At 55.5% G+C, this 19,238-nt stretch overlaps 2 protein-coding genes across 2 annotated transcripts; one reads left to right on the plus strand and one right to left on the minus strand.

Moving 5' to 3' along the window:
• Positions 1-3,962: 3,962 nt before the first annotated feature.
• HSPB7 (heat shock protein family B (small) member 7) lies at positions 3,963-7,487 on the plus strand. Its single transcript, XM_022598681.2, has 3 exons — positions 3,963-4,576; positions 5,033-5,178; positions 6,348-7,487. The coding sequence occupies exons 1-3, from the start codon at positions 4,396-4,398 to the stop codon at positions 6,525-6,527; spliced, it is 507 nt and encodes a 168-aa protein (XP_022454389.1). The 5' UTR covers positions 3,963-4,395; the 3' UTR covers positions 6,528-7,487.
• A 7,054-nt stretch (positions 7,488-14,541) lies between these two features.
• On the minus strand, positions 14,542-16,711 carry SRARP (steroid receptor associated and regulated protein). The gene is made up of 2 exons (XM_022598693.2): positions 16,549-16,711; positions 14,542-15,246 (listed from the first exon to the last, which is right to left on the minus strand). The coding sequence occupies exons 1-2, from the start codon at positions 16,640-16,642 to the stop codon at positions 14,816-14,818; spliced, it is 525 nt and encodes a 174-aa protein (XP_022454401.1). The 5' UTR covers positions 16,643-16,711; the 3' UTR covers positions 14,542-14,815.
• Between the last annotated feature and the right edge of the window lie 2,527 nt (positions 16,712-19,238).

The following is a 19,238-nucleotide window of genomic DNA, read 5'->3' on the forward strand; positions in this document are numbered from 1 at the left end:
GGCCCCCCCTCCTCCCCGCCCCACCCCGCCGGGGTTTACCCTGGCCATTAAGAATGTCCTTGACAAACCAACTGGAACTGCCCTGGCCAGCTGAGTGGTGCAGGCCAGAGCAGCCAGGAGGGACGAGGGGCAGGGGCTCCCCAACCTACCAGAGCCACACAGAGGCGGGTGGCACCCAACCCAGCTACCGGCTGGGGTACAAAGGGCCTGGGAGGGGGAAGCTCATGACACAGCAGGATGGTGAGGGGTCATCTGCAGGGGCTGAAGGTCAGGGCTCTGGGTTCTCAGAGCTGGGCATGGGAGGGGTTTGAAAGAGCAGAGAAGGAAGAGGAGAAGGACCCATAGGGAAGGGGTGCTATTATTACTGCACCTTTGCTATATGCCAGGCACTGTGCTCAACCCTCTTCCAAATCAGTGAGTGCTCAGAGAAACCCAGTGAGGTGGGCAGTGTTAGGCCATTTTAAAGAAATGGAGTTTCAGAACTTCCCTGGTGGTCCAGTGGGTAAGACTCCACGCTCCCAGTGCAGGGGGCCAGGGTTTGATCCCTGGTCACGGAAGTAGATCCCGCGTGCATTACGCAACTAAGAAGTCCGCACGTTGCAACTAAAGATCCCGCGTGCCACAACAAAGATTCTGAGTGCCACAACTAAGACACGGCCCAGCCAAAATAAATGAATAAGTAATAAATAAATATTTAAATAAAGAAACAGAGTTTCGGAGAATTGAGGCTGCTTGCTTGCCCAGGGTCACAGAGGCTGAGGCACAAAGTCAAAAGTTCCATCCAGGTTTGCCTGACTCCAAAGGCTTCACACCTCTCCGAGGTCCTGCCTTGAAGAGCTGCCTTGCTCAGAGCTGGGGAGGGGGCCGACGAGCTGGAGCGGGGGAACGGAATTGGGCTAGATCCTCATGTCCAGACCCTCCAGTCTGAGAAGACTACCTCAAACCACAGCACCCAATGGGCAGTGGCTCTGCTTGGGGCTTCTACGTAAATGCCACAGACCCTGTCCCACCCCAGCGGAATGTAGGAACATGCACACTAGGTCTGGAACCCAGTCCATCCTCCCAGCACCCTTGTGGGTCAGGCACAGCATCACCATTTTGCAGATAATAATGGAGGATCAGAGAGGTGCAGTCACTCATCTAAGGTCACAAAGCAGAGGCTGAACCCAGACTTCGATTCTGTGGCTCTCCCTCTTCCCAGAGCTCCTCCAGCACCTGTGGCTTAAGCCTTCAGGGCAAGGGTTTGGGCACAAAGCAGAGGATTTGTGCCTGATACCACTTTTAGAAGATTTGGGCAAGAGATCTGGGATAACACACGCCCCTGCCCCCGCCCCCCGCCCCCCCCCCCCCCCCCCGCCGCTCTTCCAGACAAAGCCCCCTTTCTGAAAATCATGATGGCCCTTCAATGACTTGTTAAAATCCTGAGGCCCTGAGCCATCCTCTGCCCCTAGATGTCAGCCAAGTTAATCCCAACTAGGAGCATGTGTGTGTTGTGAGCGGTGGGGTGGAGGCTTGCTGCTCTGCGTGGACCTGGGCCCACCGTTGCCTCGGCTGCCCCAACCTGCGTACAGTAACAGAATAATTGGTCGCCCTGTTGACATCCCAAACCCGTCTCTGGTCTCGGGCAGCTGCTGGCTCCAACTCATAGCCGGCATCGGCCAGCCAGCCAGCACCGCACGTCCACACCCTCACCTCCGGCCCTGTGAACATCAGGAAACTGGGAAGAGGGAAGCAAAGGGACATGGTGCTGGTGGCAAGTCCCTCCCAAAGTCATTTCCCCCTCATGCCAGCCCCCAGCTTCTCCCTCTCCCGCATCAAGCAGCGAAGGGTGAGAGCTTGATGCCCGAGCAGCTCCCCCATCCCTAATGGGTCCTTCACCACTCGGAGCCTCAGTTTCCTCTTCTGTCCAATGAGGGGAGCCTGAGAGCCATGGCGGCAGGGCCCTATCTCTGCCTCGTTCATCACGAGTCCCCCAGAGCCTCAACGGTGCCCGGCACATAGCAGGTGTTCAGTAGATGCCTGCTGAGTGATGAGTGGTTTCCGAACACTGGCCTGTGGGCTGGCTGAGTGGGGACCTGATGGGAGCCGATTCCTGGTCCCTTCCCTAGACCCCAGATCAGAATCTTGGGGTACATGAGAAGAGTCTGTGTTTGTTGCAAGTCCCTCCAAGTGATTGGGGTGCCCTGGCAGGTATGGGATTCAAGGCATTGGATCATCTCTGAAGCTCCTTCTGTCCCTGGGATCTGAAAGGAGAGACATGCACAGAGACAGGGGAACGGCCTTGATGACATTTCAGGGTCCCTCCTGGCCATTGAAGTCAGTGGATCCAGTGCATGTGTGGGTGATGCCTTAGGGATGGGGTAGGCGGGGGGAGGAATGGTGGGCGGGGGTGGGTAATGAGATCTGACGTCCAGGAGCAGTGACTCAGGCCCTCAGCACCATGACCTTGTGTCTGCATTTAGCCACTGGCTCCTGTTTCCCTGGCGGGTGGCAGGCTTCTTGGTCCCCCACCCCCACCCCACCCCCTTTCCATCTCACCTCAGTGCTGGTAACTTCCTGGCAGCCCTACTGGAACCCCGTCGGCCAGGATGGGTGACACAAGCCAGGCAGGAGTCTCCACTAGACAGACAGACAGACCCCTTTGGCTCCAGCCACCACTCTGACCCCACTTCATGGACTACCGGCACCAGTGGTTACCCGTGTTGATGGACCCCCCCCGCCCACCACCGCAGGGAGGAAGTGTTGTGGGAGCCAGAGAAAAGAGAAACAGTCCCTACCTTCAGGAGCCCCCAATCTAACGGGGAGACAGGCAAACCCCTAACCCAGGGAACTGCCAGTCTGATAGGGGAGAGAGGACCCAGGAGGACCATGTCACACTCAGGTGCTGGGGTGGGCAAAGCCAGTTGGTACAGCGGGCATTTGCGCAGGCCCCCCTGTGTGGGCTGCAGCAATCAGAGAGGGCTCCATGGAGGAGGAGGAACCGGAGCTGATCTGGGAAGGAAGGGCAGGATTTGGAGGGGGGAGCAGAGGCCCCACACTGCAACTTGGGCAGCAGAGGACCCCCGGCCTCCCAGAACGGCCTTCCCTGCTTCATCCCGTGGTCCCGCATGATCTGTGCATGGGCAGAGGTGCTTCTCAGGGGCGTTCGGGACCAGACTGTCTCCATACACGAATGTTCAGCCCACCCTGGCCTCCTGGAGGGTTTGGATCAGATAAGACAGGGTTCTAATCCCAGCTCTGCCACTTGTTCGTGTGCAAGCCCCAGGCTCTCTGTGAGGCTCTGTTTCTCTATCTATAAAATGGGAATACCATCTCCTTCCTGAGCCGTGCGGGGATCAAATGAGGCCATGCTGGAGAGCTCACAGCCAGGAGCCGGTGCTCAGCAGGCACCTCAGAAGTCAGAGCTAGAATGATTGTCTTGCGGAACTCTCCTTTACCTCTGACTAAGACCCTGCCCGCTGCCACCCCCAGCATCTCCTCTGAGCTGGAGGTCAAGCAGACATTTCCTGGGAACATAACCTTCTATATTGTTAAGGACCATTACTAAATTATCTGCTCTCCTCCCCTGAGTCCAGGCCCAAGCCCCAGCCCGGCCTCAGCTTTCTCCTCTTGGGTCCTGAAATGTTCCAGAGTTGGGAGGTGGGGGGTGGGGAGGGAGGTAAGCATGAAATCTGGGTCCCCGTGGGAGCTGGCAGGGGAACAGCTGCACATTCTATACCCCCCTCCGGGGCTGTCTCAGTCCTTCCTAAGAGATGGCTGTGAACATTATCTGCCCTGAGGGAGGGAACCCCTCGCCTCACACAGGGGTCCAGCAGGTGGGGGTCCTCCATGCACCCCTGACCTCCTGACCTTGCATCTCCCACTCTCCCCAGAGCCAGGGGCTTGGGCCTTTCTGCCCTGATCACCCACACCTAGATCCCTCTCCCCAAGGGCTGGAACTTAGGGGGAGAGGGGATGGAGAGAGAGAAAACCCTGTCCTCAAGGAGCTTGCAGTCTGGTGGGGGAGACACAGAAACACGGAACACACACAAGGTCCTGAGGCGGGCCCAGGGGTCTGAGTGGCGAGGGGACAGCATGGGTCCCCATCTCGTTGCCGTGGGAGGCTCCAGGGCTGGAGTTATCGGCCTGGAATGCTGGGCAGTGAGCTCAGCCTCCTGGGCCTGCCTGTGTTGGACTGTCAGCAGGGCCGTCTCACTGGAGAAGATTTCCAGCCCCTCTGGGCCACCGAGAGGACTAAATTTAGCTGGTAGACAAGGGGCTGGCCCCGCGCCCAGGGACGGTCGGGCCTTATAAAGCGGCGGCAGCCGGGGCCCGGCACGCTCCCTCCGAGCCTGCTGCCCACGCGCCCTCCTGTCCACCCTGCCCACTGGCCAGGGCCCGGCCGCCCTCCCGTGGATGAGCCACAGGACCTCCTCCACCTTCAGAGCGGAGAGAAGCTTCCATTCTTCCTCCTCCTCCTCCTCAGCTTCCCACACCCTTCCCGCCCAGGAGCCGCCCATGGAGAAGGCGTTGAGCATGTTCTCCGAGGATTTCGGCAGCTTCATGCGGCCCCACTCGGAGCCCCTGGCCTTCCCAGGCAAGTCCTCCGTGGGGAGGGGAGGCGCCCAGGGAGGGGACACCTGCTCCAGGGCACCCCCGACATGGATGCAGCTGCCGAGCTGCTGGGAGCAAGTGCCGTACAGCTGCAGCCGCGGGTGACCACCGGGACAGATGCGGCCACAGAGACAGATGTGGCCGTGAGAACAGGCAGGCCTTCAAGAAACAGCTCTGGCCTGGGGCTCAGCTACACGCACCCCTACTCCAGGCCTGGGGTGGGTCACTACAGACATATACACACACCACCCCACCTGTGCTGGGTAAGGCCCCATCCCCCAGGCGGAAAAGGTGTGCTGCAAGAGGGCGGGTGGCAGGGAGGGTGGCAGCTACGGCTGAGGGGGAGCTCAGGCCCGGGTGGCCAGCCCCTTCCCTCCAGAGGGGGAGCCTGAGACCTGGGTTCTGAGTGCCAGCCCGCCCGCTGCTCTGCTTACGGCAGCCCTCCCCACAGCCCGTCCCGGGGGGCAGGGCAACATCAAGACCCTGGGAGATGCCTATGAGTTTGCCGTGGACGTGAGCGACTTCTCACCTGAAGACATCATCGTCACCACCTCCAACAACAACATCGAGGTGCGAGCTGAGAAGGTGAGCCCGCTCCCTGCCCCCAGACCCTGGGCCCCACGCCTGTACCCTCTGCCCCGTGTCCCCACTCATCCCGGGACCCCGCACCCTGCCCAGTACCCCCCAACCCCCAGGACAAACTAGAGGCCTCGCTCCTGTAGCTGGTGGGCCACGGGACCCCCTGTTGCTGCCTCTCTCTGCCCCAGGCTCCCAGATGCTTTCTTCCGGAGTCCAGGGCAGCTGAGGAAGCCACAGGGGATGGGGGAGTGGGGGAGGGATGCTGCAGGGACGTGAGAAGGGAGATGAGAGGAGGGAGATCGTGGCTGAGGCAGGATAGCCCTTCCTGTGGGCATCTGGAGAGGTGGGGGGCTCACTGGTCCCTCACCTCTGGACCCCTGAATTAGGCCCAAGGTTGCACAGAGGCCCTGCACTTCAGGGTCACACACACCCCAAACCCCACACTCCCTCCACCCACAGGTCTCAGGGTCACTTGGTCACTAGGGTCTCTGAGTCCCAGCTCCCAGGAGGCCTGCACCCTGGAGGAGGGTGTGGCCCTGGCTGAACAGGGATGCTGCCCCCAGCGGGCCAGAGCCATTGCTGCTCCTTAGGGAAGAGGCTCGGCCCAAGGCTGCCTCTGGATCCCCCTTGGCCTGGCTTTCTCCCCTGAGCACAGGAGGCTGGATGCCCGAGGGGCGCCTCTCAGGGAAGCCAAGGACTGTGCGCACCAGGACCAGTGGGCAGCACGTGCCAGCCCTGCCACCCTCGCCAGTGACTCAGCCGCCCCAGGCTCCTCTGGACACCATGTGCTGGCTGAGTCACGTAGGAGGGGCCGCCGGCCGAGCCCTGACGGTGGACACCGTGTATCCGGGTACCCAAGAGGGCTCAGCTCTGCTCTGTGCCACCTCCTTGCTGCTCAGGAGCCCCAGATTCTGCCACTGAGTCTCCTCCCCATCTGAGCTCCCCCACCAAGCCCTTGCCTCTCCCCCAGGACCACTGGAGCTCCTCTAAGCACCTCAGCACCTGTCCCTGCTCAGCCCTGGCCAGCCCCTAAACCGGGCCTCTGCACCTGAGAGCAGAGCCCCTCGGCACGGGGGGGCCCAGCTGGGGTTAGACTGGGGAGCAGGGGCTGTGGCTGGACGTAAGCAGGACAAGGGTGGGGGGCAGCCTGCCCTGACCCACTACCCCTTCCCCAGCTGGCAGCCGACGGCACGGTCATGAACACCTTTGCTCACAAGTGCCAACTGCCGGAGGACGTGGACCCCACGTCGGTGACCTCGGCCCTGAGGGAGGACGGCAGCCTCACCATCCGGGCTCGGCGCCAACCACACACGGAGCACGTCCAGCAGATCTTCCGGACCGAGATAAAAATCTGAGGGCCTCCCCCTCCCTTCCCCCAGCTCCCCCATCTCCCCCACTGGCCGGCCAGAGTGGCTCTCCTGACACCCTCATGACAGCTTCTGGGACATCTCAGCCCAGGTTCAGGCCCTGACACCTCAACCCCAGACCCCAGGTGGGTCATCCCCTCCAAATGTGGCCTTCTGCTCTACCCAGGGCAGGCCAGGGACCCCCTTGCTTCACCTGTGGTGCCCAGATTCCAGATATGGCCTCGTTCACTTAATCCAGAATAAAGGGATTGGGATGGAGAACAGGAGATCCCGAAGAAGCCAGTCTGGGGAAGGGGGATTGGGACAGGCAGGATCTCTGGGCAAATAATCTGCAGGACAGACAGACAAATTCTGACCTATGGAGTCTCTGCAGGGCAGGGGCAGGGGGACTGGGGACCTGGGGACCTGGGACCCCCTTGGCCAAGGGGAGCGGGAGAGGCAGAGGGAGATCACAGGCAGAGGTGCCCAGCTAAAGTGAACTGCCAGGGCACAGGGAGGCCAGAGACAGCCATGATGGTCCGCTTCCCCTATGCTGCCCTCCAAGCCCCGAACCAGCTGCCAGGCTGTCTGCCCACAAGGTGCCCCAGACAGCCAGCTGTGCCAGCGCAGGTCCACATTGTGTCTGTATATAGATGGGGTTTTTCCAATACAGCTGGTTCGTGATAAACTGTGTGAACCGTCTGTTACCTGCTCATATGCCCCCAGGTAAACCTGGGCCAAGGGGTGGGGCTGATCCTTCTCCCTCCCAGCCAGAGACCTGGGCTCCCGGGGCTGCCTCCACTGCAGACAGCTTACCCCACAGAGGAAGCATGGATGGGGCTTTGGGTCCTCAAGGTAGGACCCCAGCTTCCTGCCAACCTTCCCTTGTGGCCATTCACCCCCCCCCATCCTGTCCTCTATAATCCGTGAAGCTGTAGTCTTGGTGTGTGTATACCACACACGCACACAAACACACGCACACACAAACAGGCGTGCACACATGCACGTGCACACGTGCACACTTATCTTTGTCCTTCAAATACTAAACATTACCACTGGTTAAAGCCAAATCCGGAGCGTTCTAAAATCAGATTTGCAATCTCCATTCTTCTCAATGGGGACAGAGTCTGAATAGTTGAGCACCCAGCTTAACCACTGATGGTTGGATTTGAACCCACGATGTCAGAAGCTGCTCTCAAACCGCCCTCCCAGCCCTCCGTGCAGTGGGGGGTAGTTCCCCTTAATCTGCCTCTCAGCCTGTGCACCCTGCGCCCACAGTTTCCTGCTAGAGAATGTCCTAATCACAGGAAGAGTCCCCACCCCAGTTCCCTCCCAGTTCCCAGTCCAGGGCGAGGACCTCCCGTCTGCCTTCATTCTGGGGAGCCCCAACCGACCCCCGTGACCCTGGCTCAGTCTCCCACATACAGAAGCAGGGGTGATGGGTAAGGGTGGTTCCCAGTTAGTCGGGGCCCCTGGAGCAAGTGGCAAGGCCAGCCTCGGCCCTCTGCACCTCTTTGGTCAGTGTTCTGTAAGGTGCCCTCTCACCCCTGCCATTCTGGGGCCCTTAGGAAATGACTCGGGGTGGGGGGCGCAGAGCAGGGTTCTGGCATTGTACCCCGCACACACAATAAACAACAGAATCATGGACTTCTGGAGATCACCCGCCTGAAGTTCTCAAACTTGGGATGGGGCTGGAGGCAGCAGAGTGTGAAGGCCGGGGATGAACAGACATACCTTTCTTGAGATTTGGGGGCAGGGGTGGTAGCTCAAGCAAAGTTCAAGACCTCACAGAAATGTGGGTGTCCTTCGGCCCCCTCCTTTGGCTCCCAGGCCCACCAGGGCAATAATCTGGGAATTATTTCTCTGAAAAACCTTGCATCGCTTTCTCTTCCAACTGCCAGCCCCTGCTACTACCTGCCAGGCACTGTCCCAGGCACAGGGACACCAAAGTTGGGCCAGCTGCACTGGGTTGCTCTTGAAGCCTATCTCGTACCAGATGGGTTCTGAGGACCAGAGAGGCCGAGTGACTAGCCTAGAGTCACACAGCCCCAGGGGCATAGCCCGGCTGAAACCTGGCTCGGAAGCTGACTGGTTCAGGGAGTCTGAGTACCCTTTGGAGGGACTCACACACACACCCCCAGGCGCTACTGAAATCGGAGTTCCTCCGCAGAGCTCCTCCGCGCAGCTCGGTGCAGACGGGAGGAGGGGAGGGAAGCGGGGGCGCGGTATTTCCAGCCTCCGTGACTCACTGATTCCACTGGGCTATTTGCAGCCCGACACTCATCGGCGAGGAGTTGGGGGGAGGAGCCGGACCAGCTTTCCCCCTCCCTCGACCCCCACTTGGGGTCAGGCTCACCTTGGCGTCCCGACCCCAGTGGCGTCCCTTCCTGGGCCGGGCTGGCAGGAAGCTGGGCTGGGAAAGGGGGCATTTCCTTAAGTCACCAGTGGGGCCGAATACTCCCCACCCCGCAGGCCCCAGCAGCCCCCTCCCCAGATGCCGGTTTTAGAGGATGAGGGCTGCGCCGCGGACAGAGCGGCCGCTGAGACTAGGCACGTCTAGAGTGAAGGTGCCCTCCTGCCAAGGTGACCCTGCGGAAGAGGAGGGCGGGGACGTAGGGACTGCAGGCTTTCTTTCGCTGGCTCCGCCCCCTGGCGCCTGGGCTGGCCGCCACGCTTTGTCTCCACTGGCCCCCCACACTTTCTAGGCTAAATATAGGCCTGGCTGCGGGCCCTGGGCCCCGCCCCCGCCCCGTGAAGAATGATTATAGCAGCCCCATCCATTGAGCACCTAGTGTGTGCCAAACACATGCTCATCCCCACAACAATCACAAACGCAAGGTAGGTACCAAGGAGGACAGGTTCAGAGAGGTCAAGCAACTGGCCCAAGGTCACCCAGCTTAGAAGTGGTATGGCTGGAATTTGAATCATTGTCTGTGACTCTAGAAGGTCCTCTGCTGGGTCACCCCAGATCAGTCCCCCACCACCAAAGGGCCGAGGCAGCTCCCCTGCTCCCTTCCTGTATAGGGAAGGGGAACTCCTACATCTTAGAGCTTTTGGAGTAGGGGTGGGCAGGAGGCCGAGGCGGTTGAAAAGATGCAGCCTTCTAGGGCTAGAGACCTGCAAGAAGGTCCAGGTCAGGTGGTGCCAGAGGGGTGTGGAGGACTTAGGAGGTTCCATCACTTTCAAAGTCCTAGCCCAGGCCAAAAGCCTCCTCCTCCAGAAAGCCCTCCAGAGCTACCAGCTCGGAGTCACAGACAGAGCCCAAAGAACCCTAGGTCCAAAACTTGTCTTTAAAAGAAGCTCAAATTCAGATGAAAGGAGCACATGCCTGGGAGTGAGGGCAGACCCTGAGGCTTGGTTGGCCAGCCCTGTGTCCTCTGGGAGTTATTCCAAACTCATGGTTTGATGGTGGGACCTAGGCCCAGGGAGGGGTAGGATCTTGCCCAGGGTCACACAGCAAGTCAGTGGCAGAGATGAGGTGAAGACCCAGGACTCTAGAACTGCAGGCCAGAGCTTCTCTACCAGACCAATCCCCCATCCCCAGGCCACCCTTCCCTGACTCACCTCCAACATTGTACCCTTCCATCTCCCCCCTGCCCCCATCCTCTTCCCAGTCTGCCTTGGATCCCAGTTCTGCCATGGCAGAAGATGCCTTATTCTGCCCTCCTGCTCCCAAGCCTGGCATGGGAAAGGAGCTAAGTAAATGTTTGTAGAATTTTTTTTAAAGTTAAGAAGCCTCAGTAGAGGGTGGAGGGTCAATTGCGGACTCTGGAGTCACACCGCCTGACTTCAAATCTTGGCTCTGCTGCTTCTGAGCTTTGTGATCTTGAGTAAGTAACTTAACCTCTCTGTGCCTCTGTTGCACCATAAAATGGTGCTTAATAGGATCTACCTGCTGTGGTTGTTCTGTAATTCACTTAAGGGGCTTGGCACATGGTGGTTGACTCTAGCCCACATATGCCATGCATTGAAAATGCCCAGAAGGGCTCATTTAGAGCCCTGTTATTTTATTTAGATTTGGATCCTGACACCCCCAGTTCACCCACACTGTCTCTGGCTCCATCAAGACCAAGACTTGGCGGACTTCCCTGGTGGCACAGTGGTTAAGACTCTGTGCTCCCACTGCAGGGGGCCCAGGTTCAATCCCTGGTCAGGGAACTGGATCCCACATGCATGCCACAACTAAGAGTTCTTGTGACGCAACTAAGTAGCCCGCGAGCCACAACTAAGGAGCCCTCCTACTGCAATTAAGGAAGACCTCCTGCTGCAACTAAGGAGCCTGCCTGCTGCAACTAAGACCTGGTGCAACCAAATAAATAAATTAAAAAAGAAAAAAGACCAAGACTTGGGCTGGTAGGGCAGAGGAGCTGCCCTGTACCTGGGGTCTTCTTTCCAGGAAAAGCAGGTGAGGCGGAGCTAAAAGGTATGTTCCCCAGGGTCCTCTCAGAAGACCTGTCTGGGCCCTGGGGGTAGAGGTGGGGGAGAAAAGCACCTGGAAGCCTTAATTTCTCATCACAAACAAAGATCAAGTAACCCCCTCCCAGGTCTGCTGTGAGCAACCAGAGAGAGATGGTGTTTTAGTATAAGCTTGATAAATGCTAAGCTCCTGTTAAAATCTCTGTGCTTGTTTTCTGAACAGGGAAAACCAAGCTTCCACCCTCTGGCTCTGCCCTCAAATAAGAGAGGGTCCTGAGGGGCATGGTGACTTGAGTCGGCTAGCAGGAGCCTCTGGGCAGGGGAGGAGGTGTTGTTTACAGTCAGCACAGCTGGCCTGGGGCTCACCCTGGGCAGCCAGCCAGGCCAGTCCTGAGCTCTGAGGCCCTCCAGGGCCTGGACCCAGGGTCAACCTTCCATGGGAGCCTGAGGGCTGCTAGACCAGGTGGGGGCCCTCTGAGGTGCCTCCCTGAAGGGCACAAAGCGAGGCTGCTGGCCCTAGGGAGCCAGAGAGGAGAGAGCAGGACAGCAAATCTGCCCCTTCATCCCTTCCTTCCTTCCTTCCTTCCTTCCTTCCTTCCTTCCTTCCTTCCTTCCTTCCTCCCTCACTCCCTCCCTTCCTTACTTCTTTCCTTCCCACACAATTCTTGACCACCTATTATGTACCAGGCACTTTTAGGGCACTGGGGACACAGTCGTGATTAGGCATGACTGCCAACCTGGAAACACATTCACTGATTCACACATTCCACTCACTGGTTCAGTAAAGTCTTTCATCTCTTTGTTGATTCATTCTCTCAACAGCTTTTCAGTAAATTCCTGCAGTATTGTGGGTAGGTAAAGCTCGGAGGGCGAACTACCTCCATTTCAACCCTGGCTCTGCCACTTACTATCTGTGTGACCGTGGGCCAGTTGCTTAACCTACCCAAGCCTCAGTTTCCACATGTGTATAATGGGACAGCACCTCACAGGACTGTGGTGAAGAGACTGAGCTGTTCCCCTGCACCTGTGTACCCCCAGCTCAGTGAGGGCCTCACTCACGTGTTTGACCCCCAAACACTCCCTACACACTGCCAGGCCCTAGGCTGGGTCCTTGGAGAATGTTCATTCTTCCTTCCTTCACTCATTCAACACACATGAACAGAGCACCTACAGCATAGCACAGGGTTATGATGCTATGACTACATAGTCACACTGCCTGGGATTGGGATTTGGGCTCTGCCTCTTTCTAGTTGGTGACCTTGGGCAAATCATTTCATCTCTCTGTGCCTCACTTTCTTCACCTGTAAAACGGCAACAAAAATTATACCCACCTCCTGAGTCTAGTGTGAGAAGAACTGAGGTGACGTGTGGTGCATATAAAAATATCAGTAGTTATTTTTCTAGATGAAAGGGATTCTGGTTAGAATGAAAGTCTGGCTTCTGAAAACTTGACCCCACCAGATGGCTGGCCCCATGGAGCCGGCCCCTCGGCGCGCCGGTTGCCGCCCTCCCCACCCAGACCAGGGGGTGGTGCCTCCATTCTGATGATAGGGCGACACCTTCTGGCGCAAAGCTAGACCCGCAGCCCCACACTTTTCCTTGTGGGTCTCAAACTCCCTTTGCAGCGACGTCTTTGGGCTTTTCTAGTCCAGTGATTCTCAGCAGGGGGAGGAAAGAGGAGGCGGGTAAATGTGGTCCAGACTATTCTCTCACCACCTCCCTAATCCAGACTATCACCCCCTTTGCCTGGATTAAGGTGCAGCCTCCTCAGCTTCCTCCCCTGCCTTCCTATCCCAGTGCAAGAGCTAAGGAATTTTTTTTAAAGGTAGGTCATGTTGCTGTCTGCTCACAATTTCCAACGATCCCCATCTCAGAATAAAATAAAAAGACCTCGGGAATTCCTGGCGGTCCAGTGGTTAGGACTCCGTGCTCTTACTGCGGGGGGCCCAGGTTCGGTCCCTGATGGGGGAATTAAGATCCCACAAGCCAAGCCAAGCCATGCAGCGCTGCCCAAAAAACAACAAACAAACAAAAAACAAAGACCTCATCGTGGCCTGCAAGGCCTCACATGATATGGTCCCTGTCACTTCTCTGGCCTCTCTGTTTCGAGTGTGTACATGCATTGTCTCCCCCAGCTGGAGGATAAGCTCCTTCATGGCAGGGCCTTGTCTATCTATCACTGCTCCATCCCAGGGTCTAGCCCAGAGATTAGCACACAGTGGGTGCCCAACAAATACTTGGTGAGTGAATGAATACTCCAGCCAGACTGAATAACTTTGGTCCTTCTCCTTGGAACACTCCCCACCCCGGCCCCCTTGCCTTTGTATGACTCACTCACTGGTCAGATTTTAGTTTAGATGCCACTTCCTGCAGGAAGCCCTCCTTGATCTCCTGTCCCTAATGGGCTGGGCATCCTCCTCCAGCACCAACATCATTCTCTGTGCCCTTACTGTTGCACTTACCAGAAGCTATTGCAATAGTTACCTTCTTCTTGCCTCCCCCACCAGGCTGTGAGCTCGTTGAGGACAGGGTCTGCTCTCTCTAGATCCCCTCTGTTTAGAAGAGACCCTGCCAGGATGAGAGGCCATCTGCTCTACAGTTAAGAGCAAGAAATTGAGCACCAGGCTGGCTTGGGTTCGAATCCCAACTGCACCAGTCTATGAGACCTTGAGTGCATTCCTCAACCTCTCTGTGCCTCGATTCTCTAATCTGTGAAATGGGTACAAAACAGTGCTTCCCGGTACTGACACTTGGAGGATGTCACATCCCTGGCACAGACCAAATGGTCTGTACATGTTAGCCACTAGTGTTTGTAGGAACCTGGTAAAACCGTCATTGAATAAATGAACATTTAGCAATTTTAATCCAAGAGCCTTGAGACACTCTTCCTCAGATGAATCTCACACAGCTCTGTGCATCTCTTAGACCTACACCTCCCCTCACAGCAACCCCCACTTCCTGCTGAGGACAGGACTGCCCTGCAGGGTAGGGACAAAGCCCCCAGCCCCCTTTTCTGTATCCCTAGAGGGCAGTATAATCCTGGCATGCAGCTCAATAAATAATATCTCTTATTTTCATTCATTCAAACATGATACTCCATTCCCTTTCTGAGCACTTCTGCCCCCTCTTGAGAAGCCAGTTCCCCTTACTTCCCATCCCACCTGGGCCCTTGATTCTCCCATCCTGAGTCCTGTGCCCTCCGGGTGATCCCTAGTGACCTACACACTTGCACGTGAGCTGACAGCAGGCATGTGCTACCCCTGCCCATTGTGCTGGGAGGTTCTGACTCCTGCTCTGGGATGAGATGCCAACCAGGTGACCCTAGGGAGGATGGTTCGCAGTGCTGGCTCCTTCTCATCTTTTAGATCATACTTTGTTACCCACTCAGAGAGGCCTTTCCCAATCAGTGTATCAGAAAAGCTCTTTGCCCCATCATTTTCCATCCCAGCACCCTGTTTCAGTTTCTACACAGCACTCATTACACTGTTCAAGATCATCTTTATTAGGTTGTTTAACCTTTCTTCCCCACCCCCAAGAGTACAAGCTCCAAGAAAGCTGTAGTGTCTTCTTTAGCACTTTGCAGGGCCTGGCATGTGGGAGATGCTCCTTCAGAATTTGCTGTGTTAGTGAATGAGTCTCTTTCTATGTGGCGTTGCCTTATCTTGCTTCTGCTGAAAGGTGAACAAAGATGGAGCGGATGGAGAAGTAGGATACTCGTGGCTGTTTCAGATGTCCTTTAGGGATCTAATGCTCCTTCCCTGGCTCAGGCACAAAAGACTTCTGCTTGGCTGGGGAAGAGGGAGTGAACCCTGGGAACTGCATCTGCTGAACTCTGGAGCTTGGGTTGCCAGCCCTCTCCTCCCTTGGCCAGGCTCTTCCAGTTAATCAGCCTGCGCACAGACACAGGAGGAGAGGGCTTTGAGCGAGACAATGACCGTTCCCCAAGCTGAAGGCCTCGAGGACACAGTCTTCGCAGGGCCCCCCTTGGCTTCAGGAGGCCCCTGGAGGCAGAGTGGGCTGGCTGGGGAGGAATCTGGGGCCGTAGTCTCTCTGCAGGGTGGCAGGGGTCCCCTGGTCTGGGCAAGGCCTCCCCCACCTAGGGGAGCCTCCTGATTTATATGGGGGGGCCGGCTTTCCCCACATAACAAGATGTAAGTCTTCATTGGAGGGATGACAGGTCCTAAGTTGGGACTAGGGACGCGGGGTGGCCCTGGGAGTGCTGCCAGGGAGATGTGTTTCCCACGAGTACAGTCGATAACGAAAGTTAAGTGAGCTTTGGGGATGGCCTTCTGATGGCGGGCCGGCTTTCCACCTAGAAGGAAGGAAAAGACCAAAGATTTGTGTTAGCACTGAAAGGGATATGGTTCCATTAGTTCATGTGTTCGTTAACTTGTTCATTCATTCAACAGGGACTTTTTTAAATTTAATTTTTATTTTATATTGGAGTGTAGTTGATTTACCATGTTGTGTTAGTTTCAGGTGTACAGCACAGTGATTCAGTTATACATATACATACATACATTCTTTTTCGGATTCTTTTCCTGTAGGTTATTACAGAATACTGAGTAGAGTTAACAGGGATTTAACTGCGTGTTAGTTGACGCACAAAGATGGGAAGACAGCGGGGCCTAAAAGCGTGGATTTCAGCACTGGGGAGACCTGAGTTTAAACCTGGCTTCCCCCTATCAGCTCTCTGCCTTCCAGGAACATGGAGGCCACTGCATCAGAACCTCTCAACCCCGCTGTGCCCACGAGCTGCCTGAGCATCTTGTGAACATGCAGATTCTGGTACAGTGAGCGGGTCTGGAGTGGAGTCTGCGGGTCTGCGTTTCTAACAAGCTCCCAGGGAATGCCGGTACTGCTGGTCCACGGGCCGCACTGTAGTGAGGAGTAAGAGGAGAGCCCCGGCCACCTTCTACAGGTGAGGAAACTCAGGCTCAGCTTGTACAGATGTTGGTGGTCCTCAGGGAATGTCATGCTGTCCTTCCTTCCCCACCCATAATCTTGTCCATCGGTCCCCTCTGCCCTGGGGATCCCTGCTCTGTCCACCCCGCCAAACGGGGAGAAGCCAAGAACCAATCAATCGATTTATCGGTGAAGCAAGGCCAGAGTAGGTCTCTCTGAACCCAAAGGCTGTGCTCTTAGAAAAGTAACGTTTCAAGTTACCCAAATAATAAACAAATCCATCTTCTTCACTACGTGCTCTTCACTACGACACAGGCTTCAGGAGGAAGCTTCTGTGCTGGTAGGTTAGTTAACACAGGAAATACAGTCGATCCTTGAACAACACGGGTTTGAACTGCAGGTCCACTTATATGCAGATGTTTTTCAATAAATACCAATTACTACACAATCCGTAGTAGGCTGAATCTGTGGATGAGGAACCTCAGATACGAAGGGCTGATTGTAGTTATAGGCGGATTTTCTACTGCGTGGAGGGTCAGCACCCTTAACTCCCAAGTTGTTCAAGGTTCAACTGTAAATGAAGCCCACCCATGGCTTGAGAATCCTGGCGGCCCCGGAGGGGAGGGTGTCTGCCCTCTGCTGCCAGCAACCCCCAGCCTGCCCAGCCCCCCTCAGCTTCAGGGCTGAGGCCCCCTCTGCCACCTCTTACCTGAGCTAGTCTCCAGGCCCGTCTCCAGGCCCCTGACTTTGGGGCAGGCTCTCAGGTCTCTGGGATCTTCTGTTGGGACTGTTACTGATTCCATAGCGCCTGGCTTAGCACTGGCAGAGGGAGCCGTTGTCAGCAGCCTTTTCCAGGATGCAGCTCCCACCCGAGGACCAAATGTTTTATATTTACCAGCTCCGGATCCGCTGAGTGAATTCCACCACGAGCCACAGGAACTGGCTTGGAGCAGTTGGGGGATTGCTTTGATCAACGGGGTTATGTCAACAGGATTGCTGTCGGGTCACTGGGAGGTAGGCCTTCTACCAAACAGATGCTGTTTCCTCCAACTCCAGCTGCTTCCTCACTTGAGACAAGCCTTGGAACCTTCTCATCCAGGCCTCAGTTTCCCAAACCTCAGTCATTCTCTGGCTGCATTCCCAGTTTTTAGTTGTTTTTAGTTTTGCTTCTTTTCTACCTAAGAACTATATGGAATACTGCTGACAATATGTCCATGTCTTAGTCGGTTCGAGCAGTAATAGACTAGGGGAGTTAAACCACAAACGTTTGTTTCTCACAGTTCTGGATGCTGGGAAGTCTGAGATCAAGGCGCCTATAGATTTTAGTGTTTGGTAAGGACCTGTCTACTGGTTCATAGATGGCTATCTTTCCACTGTGTCTTCACCTCACAGAAAGTGCAAGAAAGCTCTCTGGGGTCCCTTTTACAAGGGCACTAACCCCATCATGAGGGCTCCACCTTACCTAGGGTCAGTATCCTGTTTTTCTCCATCCTGGATCCCTTCAGGTTGCACTGTTGGGGTGGCTGCATTGGCTGGTGGCTTGATGGCTGCAACATCCTTTGTTTACTGTTATGGCAGGTGACATTCTTTGTCCACAAGAGGAAACTTGGTATGGCTTCATTAAACAGAAACAGTAGTACTACTATAAATAAGTAACTATGTATGGTAGAAGATGGTACCCCAAAGATGTCCATGCCTTAATCCCCAGAACCTGTGAAAAATGTTACCTTACACAGCAAAAGCGTCTTTGCAGGTGTGATTAAGGGTATTCCAATTTTGACACCAGTTCTGATGTGTTTTGTTTTGTTTTGTTCCACATTACCAACCAATCAATTCATTTCTGACATTACCTACCTGGAGATAGCTTCACATCTCACAGGCTAAGAGTTCAGTCCTACAAGACTGCCCGTCACAGACATCAATCACAAGTCCTGGTTTGTCACCTGTGCTTCTGACCTACAGATGGGAGGGTCCCACAATGCGCTCCTTGGATTCGATTAGTTTGCTAGAGCAGAACTCAGAGAAACATTTTACTTCCTAGATTACTAGTTTGTTATAAAAGAATATAACTCAGGAACAGCCAGATGGAAGAGATGCACAGGCGAGGTATGTGTGGAGGGCTAGGAGCTTCCACACTGTCTGAGAGCGCCACTTTTCCCCAGTCTCCACGTGTTCAGCAACCCAGAAGCTCTCCAAACCCTGTTCTTCTGGGTTTTAATGGAGGTTCGTTACATAGGCACGACTGATCAAATCACTGGCCTTTGGTGGCCATCAATCTCCAGCCCCGCTCACATCACAGAGGTCAGTGGGTTGGTGGGACTGACAGTTCCAACCCTCTAATCACGTGGTTGGTTCTCCTGCCCACATTCTTAGGTGACACAGGGGCTTTCCAAAAGTCACCTCAGTTACATAACAAAAGACACCCTTTTCACTCTTCTGACCTGGGAAATTTCAAGGCTGTTAGGAGCTCTGTGCCAGGAACCAGAAGACCAAATATATATTTATTTAAATATATATATTTATCAGAGGTGTGGACTTTGAGATAGGGATATTGATCTGGATTATCTGAGTGAGTTCAATCTAATCACACTAGTCCTTATAATTGGAGACCTTCTCCTGGCTGGGTTAGAAAGAGATGTGACAGGGACTTCCCTGGTGGCGCAGTGGTTAAGAATCTGCCTGCCAATGCAGGGGACACGGGTTCGGACCCTGGTCCGGGAAGATCCCACATGCCGCGGAGCAACTAAGCCTGTGGGCCACAACTACTGAGCCTGTGCTCTAGAGCCCGTGCTCAACAAGAGAAGCCACCACAATGAGAAGCCCACGCACCGCAACGAAGAGTAGCCCCCACTAGCCGCAACTAGAGAAGGCCCGCACACAGCAACAAAGACCCAACGCAGCCAAAAACAAATACGTTAAATAAATTTTAAAAAAAAAGAAAGGAAGGATAGGGACTTCCTTGGCGGTCCAGTGGTTAAGACTCTGCACTCCCATTGCAGGGTGCACGGGTTCCATCCCTGGTCAGTGGGGAGAACTAAGATCCACATGCCTCACAGTGCAGCCAAAGAAAAAAGAGGGGCTTCCCTGGTGGCGCAGTGGTTGAGAACTGCCTGCTAATGCAGGGGACACGGGTTCGAGCCCTGGTCTGGGAGGATCCCACATGCCGCGGAGCAACTAGGCCCGTGAGCCACAACTACTGAGCCTGCACGTCTGGAGCCTGTGCTCCGCAACAAGAGAGGCCGCGATAGTGAGAGGCCTGCGCACCGCGATGAAGAGTGGCCCCCGCTTGCCACAACTAGAGAAAGCCCTCGCACAGAAACAAAGACCCAACACAGCAAAAATAAATTAATTAATTAATTAACTCCTACCCCCAATATCTTAAAAAAAAAAAAAAAGAAA

The sequence above is a fragment of the Delphinapterus leucas genome, chromosome 1 (genome assembly GCF_059928025.1).
Source record: "Delphinapterus leucas isolate spDelLeu-1000000601 "Yukka" chromosome 1, BTC_Dleu_Yukka2, whole genome shotgun sequence".
In the NCBI taxonomy this organism is placed as follows: Eukaryota; Metazoa; Chordata; class Mammalia; order Artiodactyla; family Monodontidae; genus Delphinapterus; species Delphinapterus leucas.

What these genes read in the sequence shown, in the direction of transcription:
- HSPB7 (XM_022598681.2), top strand. Translation starts at nt 4,396, where the DNA reads ATGAGCCACAGGACCTCCTCCACCTTCAGAGCGGAGAGAAGCTTCCAT. An exon ending in GGAGCCCCTGGCCTTCCCAG is followed by an intron (nt 4,577 to 5,032) that starts GCAAGTCCTCCG and finishes TGCTTACGGCAG; the next exon opens with CCCTCCCCACAGCCCGTCCC. An exon ending in TCGAGGTGCGAGCTGAGAAG is followed by an intron (nt 5,179 to 6,347) that starts GTGAGCCCGCTC and finishes CCCCTTCCCCAG; the next exon opens with CTGGCAGCCGACGGCACGGT.
- SRARP (XM_022598693.2), bottom strand. Translation starts at nt 16,642, where the DNA reads ATGGAATCAGTAACAGTCCCAACAGAAGATCCCAGAGACCTGAGAGCC. An exon ending in GGGCCTGGAGACTAGCTCAG is followed by an intron (nt 15,247 to 16,548) that starts GTAAGAGGTGGC and finishes CCTTCCTTCTAG; the next exon opens with GTGGAAAGCCGGCCCGCCAT.